General features: G+C 42.6%; 1 protein-coding gene across 8 annotated transcripts in view; it reads right to left on the minus strand.

The window, feature by feature from the left end:
- Window positions 1-695: 695 nt before the first annotated feature.
- Slc41a2 (solute carrier family 41 member 2) overlaps window positions 696-24,955 on the minus strand; it is a 144,774-nt gene continuing 120,514 nt past the window's right edge. For 4 of the 8 annotated variants that reach the window (XR_006848514.2, XR_006848510.2, XR_006848512.2 and 1 more), the window contains exons 11-12: window positions 2,147-2,472; window positions 696-2,022 (exon numbers count right to left, since the gene is read on the minus strand). Coding sequence is in view for 3 of the 8 variants with exons in the window: in XM_058574299.1 (XP_058430282.1) it covers window positions 2,195-2,306; window positions 2,384-2,472 (201 nt within the window). In the remaining 5 variants the exon portion in view is untranslated. Of the gene's footprint in view, window positions 2,023-2,146; window positions 2,473-17,826; window positions 20,980-24,955 lie in introns of those variants that run through there. The other 4 variants (XM_058574299.1, XM_058574298.1, XR_009225440.1 and 1 more) reach the window with 4 other exon arrangements.

A 24,955-nucleotide genomic window follows, 5' to 3' on the forward strand; every position in this document is an offset into this window, starting at 1 on the left:
CTTCAAATGTCCTTGAAGACAGACATTTATCATTGGAGCTGGTAGTTTTAGGAGTCTAGATCCTTCCCAGCTAACCAACTTATTCCCAACCACAGGGTTAACTGGGCTCAAAGTACTCCTGCTTATTTTAACCCTTTACTTTCACAGGCACCTGTTGAGGACACTGCTTTACTTCTGATAGAACATTTCAATGGATGTTTATTTGTTGGGGTCCGAAGCCTAGTATAATCCAATAGCAGGACTTAACACAGCCATTGAAATTGTACTCAATGTATTTCATTGCACACAGGTTTGGGGCTGTACCCAGGTGGGTAACACTCTACATCTTTCCCAATATGTGTCTGGTAGAAGTTTTAGAAGCCTGGGAAATGCAATGAAGAATGCTTGTCCTGAGTGTGTCCCTTGTTCACCAAAACTGGCTTAAAAGGGTGCAGGAAATCCCTCATCATGATCCTACAATGATGCTGACCAACTTGGTGTTACCACCCAGGAGAGGGACAGACAGCATCCTGGTGAAGAGGGGGCCACAGCAGGCATGACACCCTCCATCGTAACATCACCCCCCCCCCAGCCAAGTGAATGGTCTGACAGCCAGTTTCATTTGAAAATTCAAATTAGAACATTCTTTGGGAAGGTGAGGATTTCTTAAATAGGACATACAACTTTTAAAAGAAAAATGAAAAAAATCCCAGAAGTGTTTCGGATTTCAGATCTTTTTTGATTTTGTAATACTGCATATGCATAAGATACTTGGGTTTGGAATGCAAGTATAAGCATGAAATCCACTCATGTTTCATGTATGCCTTATACACATAACCTGAAGGTAACTGTATACAGTATTTTGAATAATTTTGTGCATGAAAATAAAAAGTTTCGTGATGTAGGATTTTCCACTTATGGCAACAAGTCAGCACTCAGAAAGACTTGGATTTAGGAGTATTTTGGATTCTTGAATTGGGGATACTCAACTTGTGTGTGTTCGTTGCAGAAAGTTTGAGAACTGTAGGGAAGCATGGAGAGAAAAAAAATCATCTGAGATCTCACCAATTCTTTTTTTCTTTTGATTTTTTAAAAATGCATAAGTACTACCCATACATTTTGTTCTTTCGTGTAATGGTCAGTCAGATGTGGCCATAGGAGGACACAGGAGAAGAAAACAGAAGTTTGTTTTACTCACAGGCCCTGGAAACAGGAAGCGCCCGCCTGCCACATGTAGAGGCGCTTCAGGGAGGTCAAGGGTCAGAGAAGAACGAGGTGGGGGGACCCCAGCCAGGACCTTTAATGGGGCTTCCTGGGGACAGCAGGATAGGGTGAACGACTTAGGATGGGTTAATCTGGAAAACCAATCTTGATGGGTGCTAAACTGCAGAGGTGCCTCCTGGTTGCCTGGGCCCTGACTCTAAGATCATAAAGGACGAGGAATGCTGTCCCTTGGGGTACCCCAGGGGAGGTGTGGCTCTTATGAATCTAAGGCATGCTCCAGCTGAGCCCTTTGCCCTGGGAGGGACAGTCTCTCCCCAGCCAGAAAGGTTTTTAAGATGTCCAGACTTCCTAATATATAGAAAATAGAAACTGTGAAGAATGCATGTTACTTTACTTCTTCCATCCCCACCAGAGTCTCCCATGGCAAAGCCAATATGATCAACCCGTGTTAGCCTTTCTTATTTTTGTCCCCAGGGCTTATCTCCAGTGACTTTTACGGAGAGGAAGGCTGGGGCCTCCACTGGTCCTGGCCACCCCTTGATGTTCAGTGGCCTGCCATGGGGGAGGGCTGCTGGGGGACCCTCGGGGGCGGGCAGGAGGTGGGCCTCCCCAGCCCTTGAATACGTGCAAGCCAAGCATATGTCCCTGACTCCCCCAAAAGGTGAAAGTCCTTGGATGGATGCTTCAGTGGTTGGCACCAAGTCCTGCTGAGTTGGGAGGGGAGAAATTGAAGAGCCGCGTCCCTTCCTGATGGCACTTGTGCTGTACCTATTTCTGCACCAGGGTCTGGAGGTGGCCCAGCCCCAAGGCAGACTCGGTCTAAAGAGGGCAGGAGGCATCTGGTTCCTTTAGGTGTTCAGCTGGCTAGGCCTGTGGGGCTGAGCCAGGTGGGCCTCACCTACACCCTGTTTCCCCCCCACCCCCAGCCCCCTGGGCTCCCCACCTCTGGCTCCCCTGAGCCCACGGCCACTCAATCTGCAGAAACAGCTCACTAAGTCCTGCAGCCCAGTCTCAGCCGGAGATGCTCGGTGCTGTGGTCCTTCCGTCCTGTTTCTGTGGCCGCCCTTGGGGCAGCAGGGAGCTGCAGGCGCTGGCTTGGGGGACTGGGGAGAGAAGGATGGGGCGGTGTGAGATCTGGGGTGGTTTTCCACAAAATAAGGTCTGAAACGATATTCCTGACCTCCGTGAGGGTTCCATTCCTCCAGCGCTTCCTCCTCCTGCCCGAGTTCTATCATTCTCCCTGCCTTGAAGTGGCTTCTTTTCTTCTCCCTGATGGGTGGGTGGGGGACAGAGGAGGACAATCTATAGTAAGATCAAAGCACATATGCCCTGCTTTTTTTCACCTATGACATGAGCATTTTCCCATGCCTTATTTTTGGAAAATATGATTGTGCATGACCATAATATATTTTACAAATTATATACCTTCCTACTTTTAAGGATTTCCTCTATTTTTGGATGTTTCATTTGCTTATGGTTTTTACCTTTATTGATAACTGTTGTGAATTTTCTCATCTGTAAGTCTTTGACCCCCCCCAATGTTACTAACACTGGAAATCCCATGTTTTATTCTTTGGAACGCCTCTCAGTATCAAGAGCACAAATGGTTTCACAGATGGTATTTAATATGAACTTCACTCAAGGTCTAGATCAGCTTGCACTGGGGCCCTCAAAAATCTGTCTCTTTAATATTAAGCCATATGAAATTACAAGGGTGTGCCAAATCCAATTAGCATCTATCACGAGCTACTCTCTATAAAAAGGCATTTCACATTTTGTTATATTCCAGTTCTGAAATCCTATTAGCGGCAAACATTAAGGTCCTAGAGAAGCAAACACAAGCAATAATTTTTAAAAACACTTTGCAACGTATCATGCATACTTATTTATAGCTACAGCACCTGAGTCCCCTGCTCTGAGGATGTCCCTTCAAGGGGACTGTGTAACAGATCCAAGGCCACACTTTATGTCATGCTCACTCTTTGTGTGCAAAGCACAGTATCAGGTCCATGTGGATGGCCACATGTAATTACATGTGTGACAGCCATGTTCCAATGATGTCAGCATCAGGGCTGATTCGTGAAGAGAAATAGATCATCAAGACAGAGGCAGGGCCAGGGCTGGGGCTCAGGGGTGGAGTGCTTGCCCAGCATGTGTGAGGCCCTGGGTTCGTTCCCGGCACCACATAAAAATAAAAACAAGTAAAAAAAAAAAAAGGTTTTGTCCATCTACAAATAAAAAAATAAAAAGACAGAGGGGACCGGTACCCCAAAGCTGCCTGACTACTACCTGGACTTCACAATTGCCTTGATGCAGAGTGACCCTGGGTGGGACCCCGCTGTCTGCCCAGCCCAGGGCCAGAGTCCCTTGTGGGATACGAGTCACCTTCACCCCAGTTCCATCTACTTCTCATTCCCATGAGAGGACCTGGAGCTGGGCCCAGTCTCTGGGTGTAGCCTGCAGACAGTGTCACTTGGATCTGAGGGGCAAAGGGACTGGTGATATTCAATCTAAGAATATCCTGTTTCCCAAACAATCTAGAGGTGATTTACCATTTTTAAAATCATTGCTTGTTTGAGGAAATACTTTCCACATATTTGCTCTGCAGATCCCCCCCGCCCCCACTGTGTGTGTGTGGGGGGGGGTATGTGGGTGTGTGTAGGCTATTTTAAGGCTTTTATTATCTTTTATGTTAGATAATTTTATTTTGCAACTATTCCTTCTCCCGAACGTGCCTGGATACAGAGACATGTTAAACCGTTTCTGGTCTATTCTAAGGGGCTCAGAAATGGCCTCTCGGGGCACCTTTCTCTGCTGTGCAGGTTGGCCTGTGTGTGCTCCAGAGGTGCCCATCATCCCTCTCTGCTTCCTCCTCCCATGAGCAGACTCCGTGCTGGAGAAGACCATCTAATTCTCATGGGATCTCTGCCCTTAACTTGGCCGTGGCTATTTTAGCCAGATCCAGATGAGTCACTTAGACTTTCTGCCATGAGTAGTTGGAACTGGTGACTGGGCTGAGTCTGTTCGCTGTGGGGTTTTCTCCTTTCCCATGTTCCCTGAAGCCTCTAGCCTGTTGGTCTCCTGGGTCATGTTTTCCTTGAATAGCCAAGTAAATCATCTTAAGTCCACGTGGAGACTAATACTATGTGTTCAACTAAACTGTACTTCCTTTTCCTTTGGGGTAGACAGAGAAACCACATTCCCCAGCCTCCTTTGCAGCTAAGTTGGGTGGAGGGTGGAAGTGAGGCAAGTCCCTTCCAAGCCTGGTACCTAAAGACACAGAATTCCCCAGGCTGCTCTTTCTCCTCCTCATGTCAGAGAGGATGTGGCCATGAAGAGAGGCCACCCTCATCACCCACATTGGGTGGAGCACTGACTGCATGAAACCACTGAAATTCCAGGGTTTGCCCTATACAACCTTGAAAAATGGTTCGTATCCCGCCTCCTGGGATGATTCGCAAGCCTTTAGAAACATTTCTGGAAATTTCCAAAGAAGAGAAGGAGGACTCTGGTCTTCCTAGACCTCTTCCTGTTCCTGCTGAATTCTTAATGCCTTTTGTGATTGCTGTCCATACTTTACCTTCCCCTCTCTCCCCTGCCCCATAAGCACCTCTCTTCTCCCACTCTAAGACTATCACATGCCACAGTCTCTTCACTGAAAACAGAGACAACAGAGTAAGACGTCACAGCACGCAACAGGGGACAGTTTACAGTCACCCAGCAGACAAGTGCAACTGTGGCCCACACGGAGGCACGGGTGACAGTGCTGACGCTGCCATCCATGTTTACCAGACTTGAACCATTAAGTCAATAGATGGCTGCTGGTGGGAGCCAGGTGCCTCTCTGTCTGGAGTGGGAAATTACAGAAAAGCAAGAGAAAGAGTCTGGGGTGACCCATGTGGTGACGGGTTAGAGTTGGAGACATCATCATGAACCAGAGTTGATCTTGTTATGTAGATGGTTACCCGTAGAACTATTCATATATATGCATGAATATTTCTTTGCTCTCTCAGCTGAGAAGGTCTAAAAGTCATGATACCAACACAGCAGCAAACACATCTAATGCCCAGTTCTTTTTTTTTTCAAATTGGTGCATTATAATTATATGCAAAAATGGAATCGTGTCTCCTGTTTGCACATGCACATAACAAATTGATCCATTTCATTCCCCTTTACCATCCCCCACTCCAGTTTTTTTTAATATTTATTTTTTAGTTGTAGTTGGACACAACACCTTTTATTTTATTTATTTATTTTCATGTGGTGCTAAGGATAGAACCCAGGGCCTCGCACGTGCTAGGCAAGCGCTCTACCACTGAGCCCCAGCACCAGCACCCCCACCCCAGTTCTTGGTGTCTAATACTAAAATCTCCAATAAAAGAAACCAGGGCTGGTTCTAGGACTGGGGCTGGAAAGGTACAAGGTGAACCTGAAGTATTTTATAATCTAAGAAAGTCAAAGGTGCTAAAATAAAATAAAACCAAAACCTACACCGGTGGGGGTGTGTCAAAGGGGTACTGGAGTCAACTGAAAGGGTTCCCAATGGCCAAAGCTGGAACACTTTGAGTAATAAAACGAAGTAGAATAGAGTATCCATATTTATTTGTCCTCACTGATATAAATAAGTGGTCAAATAAATAAAGGGGAAAATAGATGCATCCTCAGTGCAGAATGGTTCTCCTTCCACCTCTGCCCGGGGAACCTTGCCTTGCCACTACCAGAAGTGACGATGAGGGAGCACCCCCAGCAGAAGACGAGCCCCACTTCCTCCACAGTCCCCCAGCCCTCCCCGAATGCATGGGGAGAATCTCTTTGACCAGTTGTATTTTTAAAGTGTATCCTGCCATTCTTATTTTGAATTCAGCTTCTGCACAAAGAATCTCCTAACAGGGCCCTGAGCTTCCTTGTCTCCCCTCTTCTCTGTTCCCACAAGCAGCATGTATGGGGTGGGGTTAGAGCTTGTGACGTGGTGAACTGAGGAAGCCGTGGGCCGGGGGGTTCGCAGCCTGGGGAGGGGTGGCTTTAGGAATGGTGGAGGGCTTTTAAACTATTTTTTTGCTATTTTGAACTATGATTTCTTTGAATTTGGTGAGAAGGGGAAGAGATTTCAGTGTTTGCCAATCTGCTACCTTGAAACTCGTCTGCTCTCCAAGCTATGAAAGCAGTAATTTCCTTTTTCTTGCCTCCTTAATAGCATTTCCCTCGTCCCATCACGAGCCAAATGCATCTTGCAAGAACTGTGTATATAGTTTGGTAATTTAGTTTCTCAGAGCAGAGTGGCATCTGTGCAAGTTTTCCCAATTTAAAAGTTATGTTTTTTCCTGCCTCTGGTTCTTGAAAAATTCTTTAATCTTCTGATTTATAAATAATCTATCAAACAAGTCCACCAAAGGCCATACTTCTTGGTTCAATTTTGCTATTTGTCCATGGGACCTCAAAGACACCTGTGAAGGGGCGTGGGCACTGTGTGCTTAGTGCTGGAGTTCAAGGCCACACCCTGGAGGAGGGGGCTCCTGCGCTCAAATGTGCCTTGGAGGTCACCCAACTTATTTTCTGAACCCTGCTGGGAAAGAAACTTCTGTTTTCCTCACAAGTGATTCAGATCCTGTAAGTCTTGGTTGTGTGCTTGCTATTTGGAATTTGTATAAATCGTTCAGGGGCAGGCAGAGGAAGTCACATTTATCAGCCACCTGCCACCTGCCTGCTACTTAGTTCCACACCCTTTATCTCATTTAATTTTTTGACCACCTTGAGAGGGAGGAATTGCTGGCCCCATCTCATAAATGAGAAGCCTGAGTCCAGGAGAGCACATTGCCTGCTCGTGTTTGGGTCGCTCCATATGAGACTGTCCTTCCAAGGGCGGAGGGCGAGGCTCAGGCCCAGGAAAGAGATTGGGGATTCCAGCAGGTGGAAGAAGATGCAGACGCAGTTGAGGTAGTAGACATGATTTATTCAGAGGTGGCAACAGCCTCCAGCCTCCACCCCTAGCCAGTTTCATTTTGCCCCAGTCAGTTCCATTCAGCCCTCCCAAGAATCTTTTCCACAGGTTCTTTTTATATGCAGGCCAAACAAGGCTCACTGCCAACAGGTTACATAAGTGGGCTCATGCTCAGCAGCAAATGTTTGTGACCTTGAGTGCATATCCTGAATCAGAGTGTTTCTGACCTTCAGTGCACACTGACTGTAATGTAACTGATTCACAGCCTTGGCTTCACCCTGAAAACAGAGCAGTCCACTGGAAGCCTTGGCGAGGGAGCCTAACTATACGCTATAAACTATAACATCTTGGGCCTGTGCCAACAGGCAGATGCAGGATTCAGACCCAAGGGCAATGTCCATCTCTTTAGAATATGCCAAGTTGAAAAGTGCAGGTAGTTAAACACTACGGAAATTATGCTGATTTGTCCCAAGTTAGTCCCACATTTGGACAAGCACAAAACAGGTTTGAATCCTGATGATTTCAGAGCTGTTCTGCTTTGGGTCCCTGGTGAACCTTGCTGATGTTGACTGCAGGTTGAGGTCCTGCCCTGTGCCAGGTACCAGACCTGAATCATCCATATGCCTATAATGAAGTTCTGGCTTTCTGGAAAACGGCTGGGAGTTTTTGCAAATGCGTAGGGTCTGTTTGGAATGCTCTGACTTCAAAGGTGGCATTCATAAAAGTCCTTTTGGAAAAGCCAGAAAACATACCTCAGAGAGATAGGATATCTTCGCCCAGAGCAGCTGGGACTAGAGATAAATGGAGACCGAGGCTGCTGCTGGGGAGGCCGTCCTGTTCAGGTCTGCAGGCAGGACATACCACGGCTCCAATACGCATCTCCAGGGGGTCATAAAGGTTTATGACCTCTGCCTCCTATACACATACACATTTAAGTAGAAAGCTCTACAGTCAGAAACAGGAGGGTTTTAGACACTTTTAAACGTGTATTGCTGGGGGATAATGGAAATGTTCCGTAGACAGATAGTGGTGATGGTGGTCCAGCCAAGTGACTGCACTCCATGTCACTGAACTGACACCCAAAATGGTTAAGACTGGAAATTTTATGTTACATATATTTTATCAAAAAAAAAAAAAGCATGCAATTTAAAAAAAAAAATCTAGTGATGGGTAATGATTCTCCCATGCACCAGCAGGGAGGCTCATGAGTCATGTGATGTAGATACAATTCCTCTGTTGCAAAACGTATTTTTGGCAAATGTATTTTGACTTTTAAAAGCCCACAGGAATGTGTGCCAGTTATGTTTAAATGCCACGCCCTTTTACAACAGGATTTTGGTATGAGGGTAGGAGTTCCCAGAACCAGTCCCGGGCAGATTCTCGGGGCCCACTGGGGTGCGTTGAAGAAAAAGAAGTATGGAGGACAGTGGGATCCATGGGATGGGCAGGGACAAGGAGCAGTGGCCCAGGAGCAGGGAGGATGGAGGGTGAAGGAAGCGGAGTTGTGCCGCTTGTTGGCCCGCTGTGCCGCTGGGCCACAGGACGAGCTATCAGCTGGGTGGGAGGGAAGGACTGGAAAGGTCACGTGGAAACCCCCACGGAAGCCTGTGGCAGGATGACAACATAATGAGCCTCAAGACAGATGGTGGGGGACATTCTCTCCTGGGCCCCCCGGCCGCTCCCCAATCCCTCCTTACACCAGGGTCAGCAGGTGCCAGCAGGCTCCGTCTCCACACAGGATTTTCTCTCATCTGCTGATGTTTTTTTAGGTGCTCACTGCTAAGCAGAACAAAACCTTTTCTTTTTCAATGATTGGATATAATGATTAAGTACTAATTTGAGATGGGGAGCTATTAGCTGGGAAAATAGCAATTATCATGCAATTTAAACACTGCTTTATATGTGACGCGTTCATTGTTGGAAATTTGGACAGTTCGGGAGTTTTTGAAATTTTTTTTATCAGTGTGTGATAAGCATATAATAGTGAGATTTGTTCTTTTATCTTCATACATGCACCCAATATAACAATATCCTTTGGCCAAAACCATTCTATGATATTTCCCCTTCCCCTCCCCCTTTTCCTCCCTTGGACCATCTCCTCTCCTCTACTGATTTCCCTGACATCCCCCCACACACCCTTTACACCCTTTACCTCTCTAGTTTCACATATGAGAGAAAACATACAAGTTCTGCTCATTTCTCTCAACATTCTCAAGTTCCATCCATTTTCCTGCAAGTGACATAATTTCATTCTTCTTTATGGCTGAATAAAACTCCGTTGTGTATCTGTACCACATTTTCTTTAATCACCCATTGACAGACACCTAGGCTGGTTCCACAGTACAGCTACTGTGAATTGTGCTCTATAGACATATGGGATGCATGGATCACTGCAGTGTGCTGACTTTAACTCTCAGGATAAATACCAGGAGGGGCATAGCTGGGTCATATGGGGGTTCCATTTCTAGTCTTTTAAGGAAATTCCATAATGATTTCCGTAGTGGTTGTGCTGATTTACAATTCCACCAACAGTGTGAAATTGTTTGCTTCCTCCCATATTTTCTCCAGCATTTGTTATTATTGTACTCTGGATCACTACCATTCTATCTAGAGGGAAATAAAATCTTAGGGTAGTTTTGATTCACATTTCCTTAATTATTAAAGATATTTCTGGGCAATTTACTATTTTTTTCAATAAATATCTATTTACTTCATTTGCCCATTTATTGATTGGACGATTTGGTTTATTTGTTGGTGAGTTTTTTTTTGTTGTTGTTTGTTTTGTTTTGTTTTAGGATATCCTGGCTACTAATCCCCTGTCAGTTAGCAGCTGGCAAGGATCTTCCGTTCTGTAGGCTCCCCCTTCTCACTCTTGTTTCCTTTGCTGTGTAGAAACTTTTTAAACTTGATGCCATCCCATTATTAACTCCTGGTATTGCTTCCTGAACTCCGGAGTCCTATTGTGGAAGTTCTTGCCTGTGCCCCAGTGTTAGAGTATTGAGCCTGTGTTTTCAAAAGTTTTAAAAAGAAAAAAAAATCCATAATCACATCAACCAGAAAAAGCATTAAAAAATATTTCTGTGGGTTTTGTTTGTTTTGTGGTGCTGGGGATTGAACTCAGGGCCTTGTGCAGGCTTGGCAAGCGCCCTACCTCTGAGCTATAGCCCGGTCCTTATTTTGGTATTCTTAAAAATTTGGTATCACTCCCATAGTAGTTTAATAAAAATTTTATTGGTTCTTTTTAGTTATACGATAGTAGACTATATTTTGACATATCATGCATCCATGGAGTATGACTTCCTATTTTTGTGGCTGTACATGATGTGGAGTTACACTGGTGTGTATTCATATATGAACATAAGAAAGTTGTCTGATTCATTCCACTGACTTTCCTGTTACTATCCCTTCTCCCTTCCCTCCATTCTTCTTTATCTAATCCACTGAACTTCTATTCTCCCCTCCCGCACCCCACGCCCCCACATTGTGTGTTAGCGTCTGCATTCAGAGAGAGCGTTTGGCCTTTGGTTTTGGGGACTGGCTTATCACTTAGCATGATAGTCTCCAGTTCCATCCATTTACTAGAAAATACCATAAATTCTTTATGGCTGAGCAGTATTCCATTGGGTATTATCCACAGTTTCTTTATCCATTCATCTGCTGAAGGGCTCCTAGGTTGGTTCCATAGCTTGGCTATCGTGAATTAAGCTGCTATAAACATTGATGTGGCTGTGTCACTGCAGTAAGCTGATTTTAAGTCCTTTGGGTATAAGCTGAGGAGTGGGATAACTGGGTCAAGTGGAGGTTCCATTCCAAGTTTTCTGAGGAATCTCCATACCACTTCCCAGTATGGAATTTCAGTTTTGATTTGTATTTCTCTAATTGCTGGAGATGAACGTTTTTTCATGTATTTTATTTATTTTATTTATTTTTTTTTACCATTTGTAGTTTTTCTGTGAAGTGCCTGTACAGTTCCTTTACCTATTTATTGATTGGGTTATTTATTTATATGTTTATTTCAGTGTTAAGTGTTTTGAGTTCTTTGTATATCCTGGGGATTAATCTGAGGTGCAGGTGGTAAAGATTTTCTCCCATCTGTAGGCAAACTGTTCATGTTCTTGTTTCTTTTGCTGTGAAGAATCTTTTTAGTTTGATATAATCCCATTTATTGACTTTTTCCATATTTTTTTAGTTGTAGGTGGACACAATACCTTTATTTTATTCATTCATATGTGGTGCTGAGGATCAAACCCAGCACCTCACACATGCTAGGTGGGCACTCTACCACTGAGCCACAACTCCAATCCCCCACTTATGGATTCTTGGTTTTACTTCTTGCGCTTTAGGAATCTTGTTGAGGAATTCGGTTCCTAAGCCAATGTGATAGAGAGTAGGGCCTCCATTTTCTTCTCAGGGTCTCTGGTCTAATGCCGAGGTCCTTGATCCACTTTGAGTTGAGTTTTGTGCAGGGTGAGATATAGGGGTTCCATTTCAATATACTACGTATGGCTTTGCAGTTTTTTTTTTTTTGTCAATTTTGCACTATTTGTTGAGGATATCTTTTTTTCCAAGTGTATGTTTATGTCTCTTCTGTCTAGTATAACTGTATTTGTGTGGGTTTGTCTCTTTCTTCTATTTTGTTCTACTGGTGTTCAATTCTGTTTTTGTGCCAATACCATGCTGTTTTTATCACTATAGCTCTGTAGTATAATTTAAGTTCTGGGATTGTGATGCCTCCTACATTACTTTTCTCACTAAGGATTGTTTTGACTATTCTGGGTCTCTTATTTTTCCAAATGAATTTCATAACTGCTTCTTCCACTTCTGTGAAGAATGCCATTGGAATTTTAATAGGAATTGCATCAAATCTGTATACTGCTTTTGCTAATAAGGCCATTTTGACAATATTAATTCTGCCTATCCAAGAACATGGGAGGTCTTTTCTACAGTTTTCTTCAATTTCTATCTTTAGTGTTGTGTAGTTTTCACTGTAGAGGACTTTTGCTTCTTTTGTTAGATTGATTCCCAAGTATTATTATTATTATTATTGTTATTGCAGTTGTTACAAATGGGGTAGTTTTGATTTTTCTTTTGGCTCACTCATCATTGGTGTATAGGTGTGCAATTGGTTTATGGGTGTTTTATATCTTGCTACTTTGATGAATTCGTTTATGAGTTCAAAATACTTTTTGGTGGAGTTTTTTGGGTCTTCTAAATATTGAATCATGTCATTGGCTAATGGGGATAGTTTGATCTCTTTCTATTCATATTCCTTAAATTTCTTTCTGTTTCATTGCTCTGGCTAGGGTTTCAAGGACTATGTGGAATAGAAGAGGTGAGAGAGGGCATCCCTGACTTGTTCCAGTTTTTAGAGGGAATGCTTTCAATTTTTTTTTTCCATTTAGAATGATGTTGGCCTTGGGCATAGATAGTTTTTTTTTTAAAGAGAGAGAGAGAGAATTTTAATATTTATTTTTTATTTCTCGGCGGACACAACATCTTTGTTTGTATGTGGTGCTGAGGTTTGAACCCGGGTTGCACGCATGCCAGGCAAGCGCGCTATCACTTGAGCCACATCCCCAGCCCGGGCATAGATAGTTTTTACAATGTTGAGGTATGTTCCTACTATCCCTAGTTTCTCTCATGTTTTAAACATGAATGGATGCTGAATTTTGTCAAATGCTTTTTCTGCATCTATTGGATTGATCATGTGGTTCTTGTCTTTAAGTCTATTAATGTGAAGGATTACATTTATTGATTTCTGTATGTTGAACCAATCTTGCATCCCTGGAATGAACCCCACTTAATCATGGTGCACTATATTTTTTATACATTTTTGTATTATATTTGTCAAAATTTTATTGAGAATTTTTGCATTCTTTCCTTGATGTGTCTTTGTCTGGTTTTGGTATCAGGGTCATACTAGATTCATAGGATGAGTTTGGAAGGGTTCCCTCCTTTTCTATTTCATGGGATAATTTGAGGAGTATTGGTGTAAGTTCCTCTTTGAAGTTGGGGTATAACTTGGCTGAGAATCTATCTGATCATCTATATTTCATTAGTGTCTGCAGTGATATTTCCCTTTTCATCACAAATTCTAGTGATTTGAGTTTTCTCTTTTTCTTTGTTAGCTTGGCTGAGGGTTTATTGATTTTATTTATTTTTGCAAAGAACCAATTTTTTGTTTTGTCTATTTTTTGAATTTTTTGTTTCAATATCATTGATTTTAGCTGGTTTTTAATTATTTCCTGTCTTTTACTGCTTTTAGTGTTGATTTGTTGTTCTTTTCCTAGGGCTTTGAGATGTACTGTTAGGTCATTTATTTGGTGGCTTCAGTCTGTGGATATGTTTGCCTAAGAGGTGAGTCTCCTGGAGACAGCATACGGTGGGGTCTTGTTTTAAATCAAATCTGCCAGGCTACATCTTTTGATTGGTGAGTTTGGAGGCCATTGACTTTCAATGCTATTATTGAGATATGATTCTTATTCCCTGTCATTTTTATTTATTTCTGGTGTTTAATTTGAATTAGTTTCACCTTTGACTGACTATTCTTCTAGTGTAGTTCCTCCCTTTGCTGGTTTTCACTTTTATTTTTCATCTCTTCTTCATGAAATATTTTATTATGTTTTCCACAGTAGACTTATATATAGTACTTTTCACACATGTGTCACAATTTTTTTTAACTCATCAAAGGATCTTTAAAATACAAAGTCACTGACTATATAGGAGCATACATAATACCAATCTTATCTTTGAGATTTTAATCCTATTTTCAAATGAAATATTTCAAACAGAAAATTACTACAATATATATTCTGATTATTAAATTTCTAAAGATGGGGCCAACAGGTCAAAGAATACATTTTTGGGGGGTACTAGGGATTGAACTCGGGCACTCAACCACTGAGCCACGTCCCCAGCCCTATTTTATATTGAACTTAGCAACTCAGCGAGACCCTGTCTCTTAGTGCCTCACTGTTGCTGAGGCTGGCTTTGAACTCCTCCTGCCTCAGCCTCCTGAGCCACTGGGATTACAAGTGTGCGCCACCATGCCCAGCTACATTTTTCTTTTAAAATAAAATTTCTTTGAAAATAAAAATTTTAAATTATTTTTGAATAATCATGGAAAGGGTTCAAAACCAAAGTGATCTAAAAAGTTGACACAGGCAAGACTTATCTCCATCCTTGTTCCCATAACCTTATTTCTCCTTGTTCTCTTTGGCTAACTATTGTTCTTAGTTTCTTATTTTCCCTTCCTGTGTTTCTTCTCATTCTTACAAAAAAGGGGAAAATATTTAATATTATGTTCCATGCATTGCATTTTTGCCTTATGATATTTATATCATGGCAATCTGAGTTTATAAAAATACTCTCCTTTTGGGGGCTGGGATTGTGGCTCAGTGGTAGAGCACTTGCCTAGCATGTGTGAGGCACTGGGTTCGATTCTCAGCACCATATATAAATAAATAAATAAAATAAGGGCCCATCAATGTCTAAAAAAATATTTTTAAAAAATTACTCTCCTTTTGTCTTCCTGGTTGCGTACTATTCTACTGTGTGGATGTACTACAGTTCATACCACTAGGATCCCTGAGATGTTTTCTTATCTTTGGCTATTACAAATAGGGCTGTGATAAATTGTTTTTTGTTTGTTTGCTTGTTTGTTTTGGGTACTAGAGATTAAACTCAGGGGCACTTAACCATTGAGTCACATCCCCAGCTCTTTTTTAAAGTTTTGTGACCGGGTCTCACTAAGCTGCTGAAACTGACCTCAAACTTGCAATCCTCCTGTCTCAGCCTCCCAAGTTGCCTGGATGACAGGTATGTGCCACCACGCCCACCCAAGCAGGAACCTTTTGCAGGATCCCTGTCCTCATCAACAGTTTAGCTTTAAACTGTTTTACAAAAATTTTGAGTCCATCGGAAGTGTAGTGACTCATTGATGAAGTTCTAATATAAAGGGCAGAAAAAAGGTACCTGAGGAATTATGCAGTAAATGCAAAGGAAGCTTCTTCCTAGTGTGCAGGTACCATCTTATTGTTTTCTCTTTATTGCCACATGTGTCATTCCTGGCTAATTTCATATCTTTCACTGCAACAAAAGGATGTGATCATTGTTACTGCTCACAGTGCCTTAGCACGTCAGTTTTTTGGTGTTGAAATGGTATTTTTCCTTGCTTCTGTACATTTCCCGAACACCATCATTTCATGCCGCTTCTGTCATCGCTCACGTGCCTACATCATCTTGCCCCCAGGGAATTCTGGCTTCCAGTAAGTCTCTCAAAGATGGTTACTGTGCTGGGTAAAGGCTGGTCGGATCCAGGGTATGCAGGAAAATACAGGCAGTAGTTTCTTCATCATATTACCTTTAACTTCTGGAATTGTCTAAATGCAGAACCACCTTCCAGCCCTGTCTTGACCTTGGGCTATGACGACTGCATTCCTGACTTGTGACCTCCCTCGACATGGGCCGCATCCCACCTTCCACATATGGTCACCAGTGGGGAGGATGGTGAGGGGCCACGGGTAGTGAGGGGATCACGGTCCATCAGTGAATGCCTGTTCCTGGTCTGGTGTGACTTCAGCATGTCACCTGTAGGCAAGGACACCATCTGGAAAGGTGGGCTGTGGAGCAGTGGTCTTAAGTGCCTTCTGCAGAGAGAGGGATGTCACCCCAAGGGCGGCTGGCACGGGGCACGGAACCCGCAGAAGGCGCGGGGAGCCTTCCTGAGTGTCAGTGTTGGGGTGCTGCCACCCCTCACCCTCAGGCGCTCAGAGGCAGAGCCAGCTGGAATGCTGGGGGAGAGCGGAGGTTCAGGTCCAAGGGCCCACAGCTCTGAACTTGTCCGACATCACAGTCACCCAAAACCAGCATGGTAGCTTCATTCTGGCCAGTAAAAGCTATGAGCTCTCAGAGTTGCCTTCTTGGAACGGGCTGGCCACAGAATCCCAGGGCAACCCCATAGCCGAGGGGGTGAAGTGAGCCAAGGCCCTGTCGGGGAGAACAGCCCCAGCCGGTGGCAGGGTTTAGACAGTGATGGTGCCGAGTCGAGAGCTTCTGGAACCAGGCGGGGGGTATCTGCCCAGACCACTCAGCAGCCCCACAGCCCAAGGACCAGGGGAGAGTTAGAAGTAAATGTGAAGAATTCACTCTGAAGAAGGGGTAGGAGACCCTGTGTGTGTGTATACATGCACGTGTGTGCACAAAGGGCCAGAGAGGGACTATTTCAGGTTCTGCAGGCTGCATTGTCCCTGGCAGACACTCCATTCTACCGTGGAGAGGGGAAGCAGCCCCAGGTCGTATGTAAACATGGGCATGGTCACGTGCTAAGAAAACTATTTACAGAAACAGGCAACAAACTGAATTTGGCTCCTGCTTGCAGTCTGTGAAACTCTGCTGTCAATCACGCAGCAGAGGGACTGGGACAGAGGTTTTCCTCGCATGGTCCGAAGGTGGTGACGCTGCGATTACAAGATTCAATGATCAGTGCTTTCGTTGTTTGTTGTCCATGGCCAGAGTCACTTCTCCAGAGCTTGTCATTCTGTCCTACCACTAGCCATTCTGTCCATCTCCCTTCGGCCTTGCCAAGCACACGTTTTATCCAGTTTTGGATTTCTGCCAATCTGATGGGCAAGTGGTAGCTCCGTATGACTTTACCCAGCATGCTTTAAGGGGACTGAACATCCATTTGTTTTCTTGTCTGTAAGTCCCCGGCCCCCAGCTGTTTCCCTGTTGGACTTTCCTTCCTGATTTACGAAGTCGTATTTGTTGGATACATTGACCTATAAAAGCCAGCCAGGTCAAGGTGTGGTGTGAAGGTCTGGGAGACTGAGTAGCCAGGCCAGTGGCGCTGTCCAGCAGGCAACTGGAAATACAGACATGGAACCCAACCGAGAATCTGGGACTGGAGAAATAAACTTGGAAATAATCCGTAGAGATACTTATAACAATGAGATGGAGAGATCGCCTAGGAAAAGAGTAATAGAGGAGAGGTGGTAAAAAGGGAGCCCGGGAGCTTCCCAGCATTTAGAAGTTGAGGGCAAGAAGACTACCAGACAGACGAACGGACAAGGAGCTTCAGGTAAAGCAGGGAAGAAAGCAAAGGGCACAGAGAAAATGCTTCAGGGAGAGAGGAGACTGTCCAATGCTTTTAGAGACCGAGGGAGAGGAGACATTTTGTTGGGGACTCGTCACTGGGCTTGACGACATGGAGACTGTTGGTGACCTTGTCAGGCATAGTTGCAGTGCAATGGCAGGAACACATGCCTCATCTCCCAGAAAGGACTCCCAGTGGCTTCTGGGCTGAGGGTGAGTCAACGTCTGAGGTCACAAATGGGAAGATCTTCCAGAGCAGCCGTGTGCTTTCCTTGCGCCATATATAGCTGGTCAGCCATGGGCAAAGCCAAGACAGAAAGACACTCAGCCAGAGCTGTTGTCCTGCCCCACAAGCACCAAGGGGTCAGTTGAGGACCCAGGGCTGACAGGCCAAGGAGGAGAGAGGACATGAGGAGAGTCCCTCCACAGCCCGTAAAGGCAAGGCCATGCCCCGGAGGTGGAGGTGTGGCCAAAGCTGCCTTTGTTAGCTGCATAGGAACTTGTGCAAGAAACCACCCAGCCTCTTCTGAAGGATTTCCACCCAAGCTTGGTGTTCTGTAGCTCATCAAAAGCAAGCACAAGGAGCCTGGGCAAACGTTTCGTAAATTTTATTCTTGGGTTTACAACAGTTCAAGATGACAGAAGCCCATTACCGACGGGTAGGCCACACCACAGAGAGCATAAGGCAAGAGAGCCCTGTGACCAGACCCACTGAACCACTCAGTTGGCGACCTCATGGAGAGTCTGTGCTGTGGGAGTTTTTTTTTTTTTTTTCAATGTCTCCCAGAAGATACATTACCACACGTTTTTATTTAACTAGGTTCTGAGAAACTTGACTTTTGAAAGAAATGGTTGGTGGGCAAGAATAGAAAAAATGACTTAAAAATGTTTAAATAAAGTGCCCAATAAATCAGTGAAAGAAGAATTTTGGAAAACAGGAGTTTTTATATGGTATAAAAATAAATACTGTTAATTTACATTACATAAGGCTGAAAATAAATTATTTTATGGATAAATTTTAAAAATCATCTTACTGGTTACATACTATATGAAGGCTTTTCAAAAGACTGGTAGTAATTTTTAAAGGAATTTGTATCCTTTTATAATCTGTTAATCTGTGACTGATCTTCCCATTTTCGTGCCCTCCCCATTACATGCCTTTTAGACATTTTGCTGGTCTAACCAAGGTTGCATTGCAAAAGCAAACGGACACAAGCTCAGTTCAGTCCTCCTAATTACCACCCCTGGCAAACAGCAAGCTCTGGGGAGGGTGGTGGCAATTTGATATTCTATGAAATAAGTCATTGCTCTTCATTCTGAAGCTCCTGTTATAAATGTTTTCGTGGTTTGAGTTCTTTGATCTTGGGAATATGGGGGATAAAGCTGGCCGTGCTCACCCTCAGACGCATCGCACCGCGGCCTCCGTCTGATGTGAACGATGTGCACTACTCCATTGGACTTTTGCAAACCTCGTTTCTCCAATTGGCTTCTTTGTAGTTAATCAGGTGGGTTCTCCTGGGGCGCACAGGGCTATGGATGTGTCCCAGAAAGGGCACTGACCTGGAATTCAGGGAGGTGACAGCTGGTCACTTAGCAGTGTCTGACCTAGGTCACAGGTCTGGTTGTGAGGACTGGGCGGCCCATCTTTAAAAGTGCTTTGGAATACAGAATGCACCAGATAAAGTTGTTAGCTCAACCTTAAAAACTGTGGCCTGCTCTCCAATTTTTTTCCCTAGGTTAAAAAAAAAATCAATAGAAATAATTGAGAAATGTAATTGTATATGAATCATAGAGCCCAAATGTAAATAATTTACAAATGCTTTACAATAAAATCAAAGATATTATCCATGGATTTAAAAAAATTAATCCATGGATTTTTTTAAAATAAAAATCTTTGCAGCTAAATATTCATCAACTTAAATTTAATCATTCTTTCTTTTATAAGAATGTTCTCTATATGATATCATAACTCTCCAAGGGAGAAATTCCATAATTAGTTCAGTTCTCTGCCTTAAAACCTTCATTATAAGACAGAAGAATGGAATAATTAAAGTTTAAAAATAAGCAAAAATATATACCTCTAAACCACAGCCCCCTTATTTTAAAGAGCTTAACAAGAATACTTCCCCAATATATTTTTAAACAACCTACTATTTATATAATAATGCTAACTCACAACTTAAGCCACGATGATCATCAAAGTTATGTGCCTTTTTATTCCCTCAACAGTTTAATAATTTAATTATTAAATAATGGTCTTGAGAGATTGCACTGCAGTTAAAGCCCAAACTGTATGTGAAATAAAAATGCTCATCTACTGAATAACTAAGGTGCTGGCTAAGTGGTTAGACCATAGCTGAGAGTTTTAGAAAAATACTGGAACAATACAGCAGTGTCCCTAAGGTCCCTGTGGAAATAAGCCTGTGCTGACAGGTGCATGGGGGCTCGAGTGCTTGGTGAGTAACCCAGCTTCCCCTTGAGCCTCTTGAAAAGGGCAAAGGAACCCCTTGCCAATCTTGAATCTATATCAGGATTATATTAAATAATATCTCGTTTTGAAATAAGAAGAAACCACTAATTACAATGTAGGTAACAAATACTGAATTCAGCAGCAAAGTGTTGGGATCAAATGGCAGGAGCCTCAATAAACTGTGCTGAAGGACACCTCTATACCCATGGCTCAAGAGCACGGGGATCTTGACGGTCGACTACTGGCACTGGAGTTCATCAAAAGCTTCTCTCATTTCTCTCTCTCTCACACAACTGCTCATGCCATCTTGTGTCTACAGATGCAGCTCAAGTTATCTTCCATTTTTCACTGTTTTCTGAGAAAGATCAACAAATCAGTGATCAAAAATGGCCAACTGCTCTCATGAAAGACCTCTCAAGAGCATTCCTTGTTTAAAGGGGAGCCTGCCAAGAGCTTGCAGAGTTGAAATTAAATTAGTGTTGGCCAGGGTCATTTCAGATGCAGGTAAAAGCAAATTTATCTTATGCTCAGCAGAACATATTTAGGTCAGTTTAGGAGCAGGTAATTGGTAAATTTATCCTCAGCTAGCACAGAGGCGGGCATAATTCAGATGATTAAAAGCCTGGTGGGTGCCCTTCGATTCACGGTATGCTTTGAAGTACAACACATCTGCCAGACAGAGGCAGAGCTAGGGCTATTTCCTCTGACTTTGCCTTAAAACTTAAACAGTAATAAAAGTACATTTCTGCTATGTCTGTGGTTTCAAAATTATTCATTGTAAACATTCTATAATATATATATATATACACACACATATATATTCTTTCCTATTTAATTAATTTCAGAGCTTGAGTTTGTATCTAGGTCTATGTCAAATTATTTATTCTACAAAAAGCAGCACAAATACTGTTCATTCTGGTTTCAGGAAAAATTCCTTAAAAAAAAGTTAAGGCCATTTAATTGAATCAGGGCCAACTGAAGATTACCCTGGCAGAAGTCAAACTAGTGACGTAAGAGTTTTGGAAAAGAGCCAGAAGTGGTCATCTTGGGTGCTCCTCCTGGGTGACTTGAGAGCAGCAGGTAGGATTTATTAGTCTCCGACATCGCCATCTCGGTCCCCAATGAGCCACAGGAAATGGAAACTCAGGGCTAACAGAGCTGTGCCCAGCAGGTCGCCCAGCGCCGTCAGGTAGGGGATGGAGAAGCTGTCCGGGTCCTTTCCCTTCCTCCAGAAGCGGTGCACCATCCAGTCGGCGATCCACAGCAAGGTGAAAACCTGGGGGAGACGCAGAGGTGACTCCCCCGCCCGGACACCCCACCCCAACAGGCTCGGAGCCCAGGCCGCTGGCCTTGAGAGGAACATTAGGTGTCCTGAAAGGAAGAGATAATTAACCAACAGGATATTTTTCTTTCAGAAGGAAGAACAGCATGTGTGTCTGCGGTTCTTCACATTTTCTTAAACTTTCACGTGTCCTCTCATTTCAGCCAACCTTCTGTCACCGCAATGGTCACGGTTTTAATAGCATCAGACAATCTCTAAACCACTCTTAGGTTTCAATTTTTTTCTCTAGAAGAAGGACTAAGACATGAAGAGAATAAAAGTTAAAATAAGAAATTATCCCAGGCATACCAAAGGAGATGAAGATGGAAAGCTGACCATTTATGAATGATCAGAGGTCACTTGTGGCTTGAGAAGGACAACTTCAGCGCCAGGGTAAGAACCGTGACCAGGAGGCGAGAGCTCGGAGTGACACACATGGCGATGAGTATCCTACAGGGCCATGCGGACACCAAGGTGATACGTGTGAGTATCTTCTAGAATATCAAACCTACGGAACGCTATGGGGGGCACTGAATTTGGGGACCACATCAGTGTTTTTTCTTTGATCCATTTAGAGAAGGAGGATTCTCTATCTTCAAAACCCTGAGGCAGTAAAAGGAACCCAGGATGGGGATGGTTGTGGACAAGCCGGCCAGGGCAGCCCGGGGCGCTTTCCCTGCTGCCCTCCTTCCTCCAGCACTTATTACCGGGCCACAGGCAAGCTTCTTCACCTTCCTGTTTCTCCAAATGCACATTAGGAATGACAATGGCACCAAAGTCATGAAAATGTTGTAAAGATTAAATAGCAGACTAAATAATTTGGTGCCTGAGACAATAAATTTTGAGTAAATTAACAGTATCCATATCATTACTACTTTTGTCCCTGCAGCCTTGAGAACACCTGGTGTGTCAGCAGGAAGGCCACCCTAGGTCATGCCAACAGCTGGTACCTTTCACTATTTTGGCAAATAGGTGGCCATGGAGTGAGGCATCTGCCTTAGGTCCCAAATGCCGAGTGCTGTAAGTTCAGCTCTGACACCTTTACCACAGAGTAGCCTACCCAGGGGAGACAGGTGCCAGCTCCAAATGAGTGGACTTCAGATGCCCTGCACATCTGTCAGAGGCTGTGCTTTAACCCCACTGTCTTTTGCATGAGGCTGAGCTTCACTAGTGTTTCCACGGCAAAGGCTGCTTTGAAGTCATGAAAAGTTTCATCAAGCCACTCTGGGAGTTAAAGGGCATGGCATATTAAAAAGAATCCTGAACTTGGACATTATCAGATTTGGATTTGATTCTCAGTTTTTTCTTTGGGTAATTTCTTACCACTCTCAAATTTCTCATTTGAAGAAAACAAACACAATAGGACCTAATATCTGTTCAATTGACTTTGGAACCATCAACAAGAGCCTTGGTTTCGGGGATGCAGGGTAAGGGGAAATGGCAGAGTAATGTCACATCCAAGAGTGCAAGAGAATACAGACAGACAATATAAAGAGAGGAGGAAAATTCACCATCAAATTAACACAAATCATAAAAAAAACCCAATCAGAAGTCTTGGACCTAACAACTTCAATGAAATGAAATATACATGAGAACTCCCCTAATGGATTAGAACAGGCAGAAGAAAGAATTTCTGAACTTGAGATGGGTCTTATGAATTAACCCAGTCACAACAAAAAGAAATGAAGAATGAAGAAAGCCTGCAAGACTTACAGAACACAATTAAGCAAACAAATATCCCATAAGGTAAAGAAAAGGGGAAAGCTATGGAAAAACTATTTCATGAAATAGCCAAAAATTTTCCAAATCTTCAAAGAGATACAGACATCTAGATTCAAGCAGCTCAAAGGACCCCATCTAGATTCAACTAAAATAGACCTTCACCAAAATGCACATTATAGTAAAAATGTCAGAGCACAAGAAAAGATCAAGAGAAAAACATCAAATTATGTGTATGGGAAGATCCAGTAGACTTAAAGCAGACTTCTCAGCAGAATCTTACAGGCCAGAATACAGTGGGATAAAACATTTAAAATACTGGGGGTGGGGGGTGGGTAGCTGCTAACCAAGAATACTATTCCCAGAAAAACTATTCTTCAAAACTGAAGAAGAAATAGAGCAGAAACTGAAGGATTTAATCACCACCAGACCCAACCTACAAGAAATACTTAAGGACGTCCTACATTAGAAAGGAAAGAATAACTGCCATCGTGAACACATGGATGCATAAAATTCTGTAGAAGACATAAGAGAACCAAACTTTTGCATTATAGAAAACTATCAGATCACATAAATAAAGATAGAAGAGGTAGAGAAGAACAAAAACTCTACAGAGCAAGCAGAATATAATTAACAAACTGACAGGAAGAAGTTTATACTTTCATTTGTATAAACTTTCAAGTTTATACAAATGAAAGTCTGAATGTAAATGAATTAAATTCACCAATCAAAAGACACAAACTGGCAAATGGAATTTAAAAAGGCGGGGGGCAAATGTATGCTTTCTACAAAAAAACTCACTTCACTGTTCAAGACAGAGACTACAAATGAAGGATTGTCAAAAGATGATATATGTAAACAGAAACCAAAAACAAGCAGGAGTAGCTATACTCAGACAAGGCAAACCTTAAATCAAAACCTGTAAAGCATTGGGTGTGGAGGCACATGCCTGTAATCCCAGTGGCTTAGAAGGCTAAGGCAGAAGGATCACAAGTTTGAGGCCAGCCTCAACAATTTAGGCCTTATGCAACTTACTGGGGATGTAGTTCAGGGGGCGAGCACCCCTAAGTTCAATCCCAGGTACCAAACAATCCTATAAAGACAGACAAATATATTGTTAAATAATCAATTCAGCAAGATTTAACAACTTTAAATATACATGCACCTAACACAGGATGACCCAACTACATAAAACAAATATTAGTAGATCTAAAGTAAGAGATAGATTCTAATACAAAAACAATGGGGGACTTTAACACAGTGGTTTCCTCAATGGACATATCATGCAGGTATAAAATCAACAAAGAAACATCAACTTGAACCTTACTACAGAGCAAATGGACCTAACAGATGTTCACAGAGCACTTTGTCTAACAGCAGCAGAATACCTGTTCTTCTCATCAGCACATAGAACATTCTCCAGGACAGGTCCTATGCTAGGCCTCAGTCAAGTCTCAAAAAATTCAAAAAGGACAAATCACATCATGTGTCTTCTCAGACTATACTTGAATAAAACTACAAATCAAGAAGAATGGAAAGTACACAAATACACAGAAATTGAATAACATGTTCTTAAATGACCAAGGGAAACTGAGGAAAAGGGGAATTTAAAAGTATCTAGAAACTAATGAAAATAACACAACATATTAAAAATCTGTGGGACAAGGAAAAGCAGTACTGACAGGGAAGTTTACAGCAATAAATTAAAAACAAAGAGCTCAAACAACCTAATAATGCACCTCAAAGAACAAATAAAACCCCCAATTAATAGAAGGAAAGAAATAATGAAAATCAGAGCATAAATAAGCCAAAATAAAAAAAAATACAAAAAAAAGATCAAAACAAAGAATTGGGTTTTTTTGAAATGATAAAAGCTAGATTAACTAAAAAAATTCCAGATAAACAAAATTAGAGATGAAAGAGGTGATATTGTAACTGATAACCACAGAAAAAGATCAAAAGAAACTATTATGAATATTATATGTTACAAATTGGAAAACCTAAAATGGAGAAATTTTTGAACAACATGCAACTTATCAAAACTGAGTCAAGAAGAAATTGAAAAATCTAAGCGGACCAATAAAGATTTAGAATGAAGCAGTAATTAAAAATCTCTCATCTAAAAAGTCTAGGACCTGCTGGCTTTACTACTGAATTCTATAAAATTTTTAAACAAGAACTAATTAAAATAGTCTTAAAACTATTCTAAAAA

Source organism: Marmota monax, unplaced genomic scaffold (genome assembly GCF_021218885.2).
Source record: "Marmota monax isolate L192 unplaced genomic scaffold, Marmota_monax_Labrador192_F-V1.1 WCK01_AAM20220418_F8-fsc00051, whole genome shotgun sequence".
NCBI lineage: Eukaryota > Metazoa > Chordata > Mammalia > Rodentia > Sciuridae > Marmota > Marmota monax.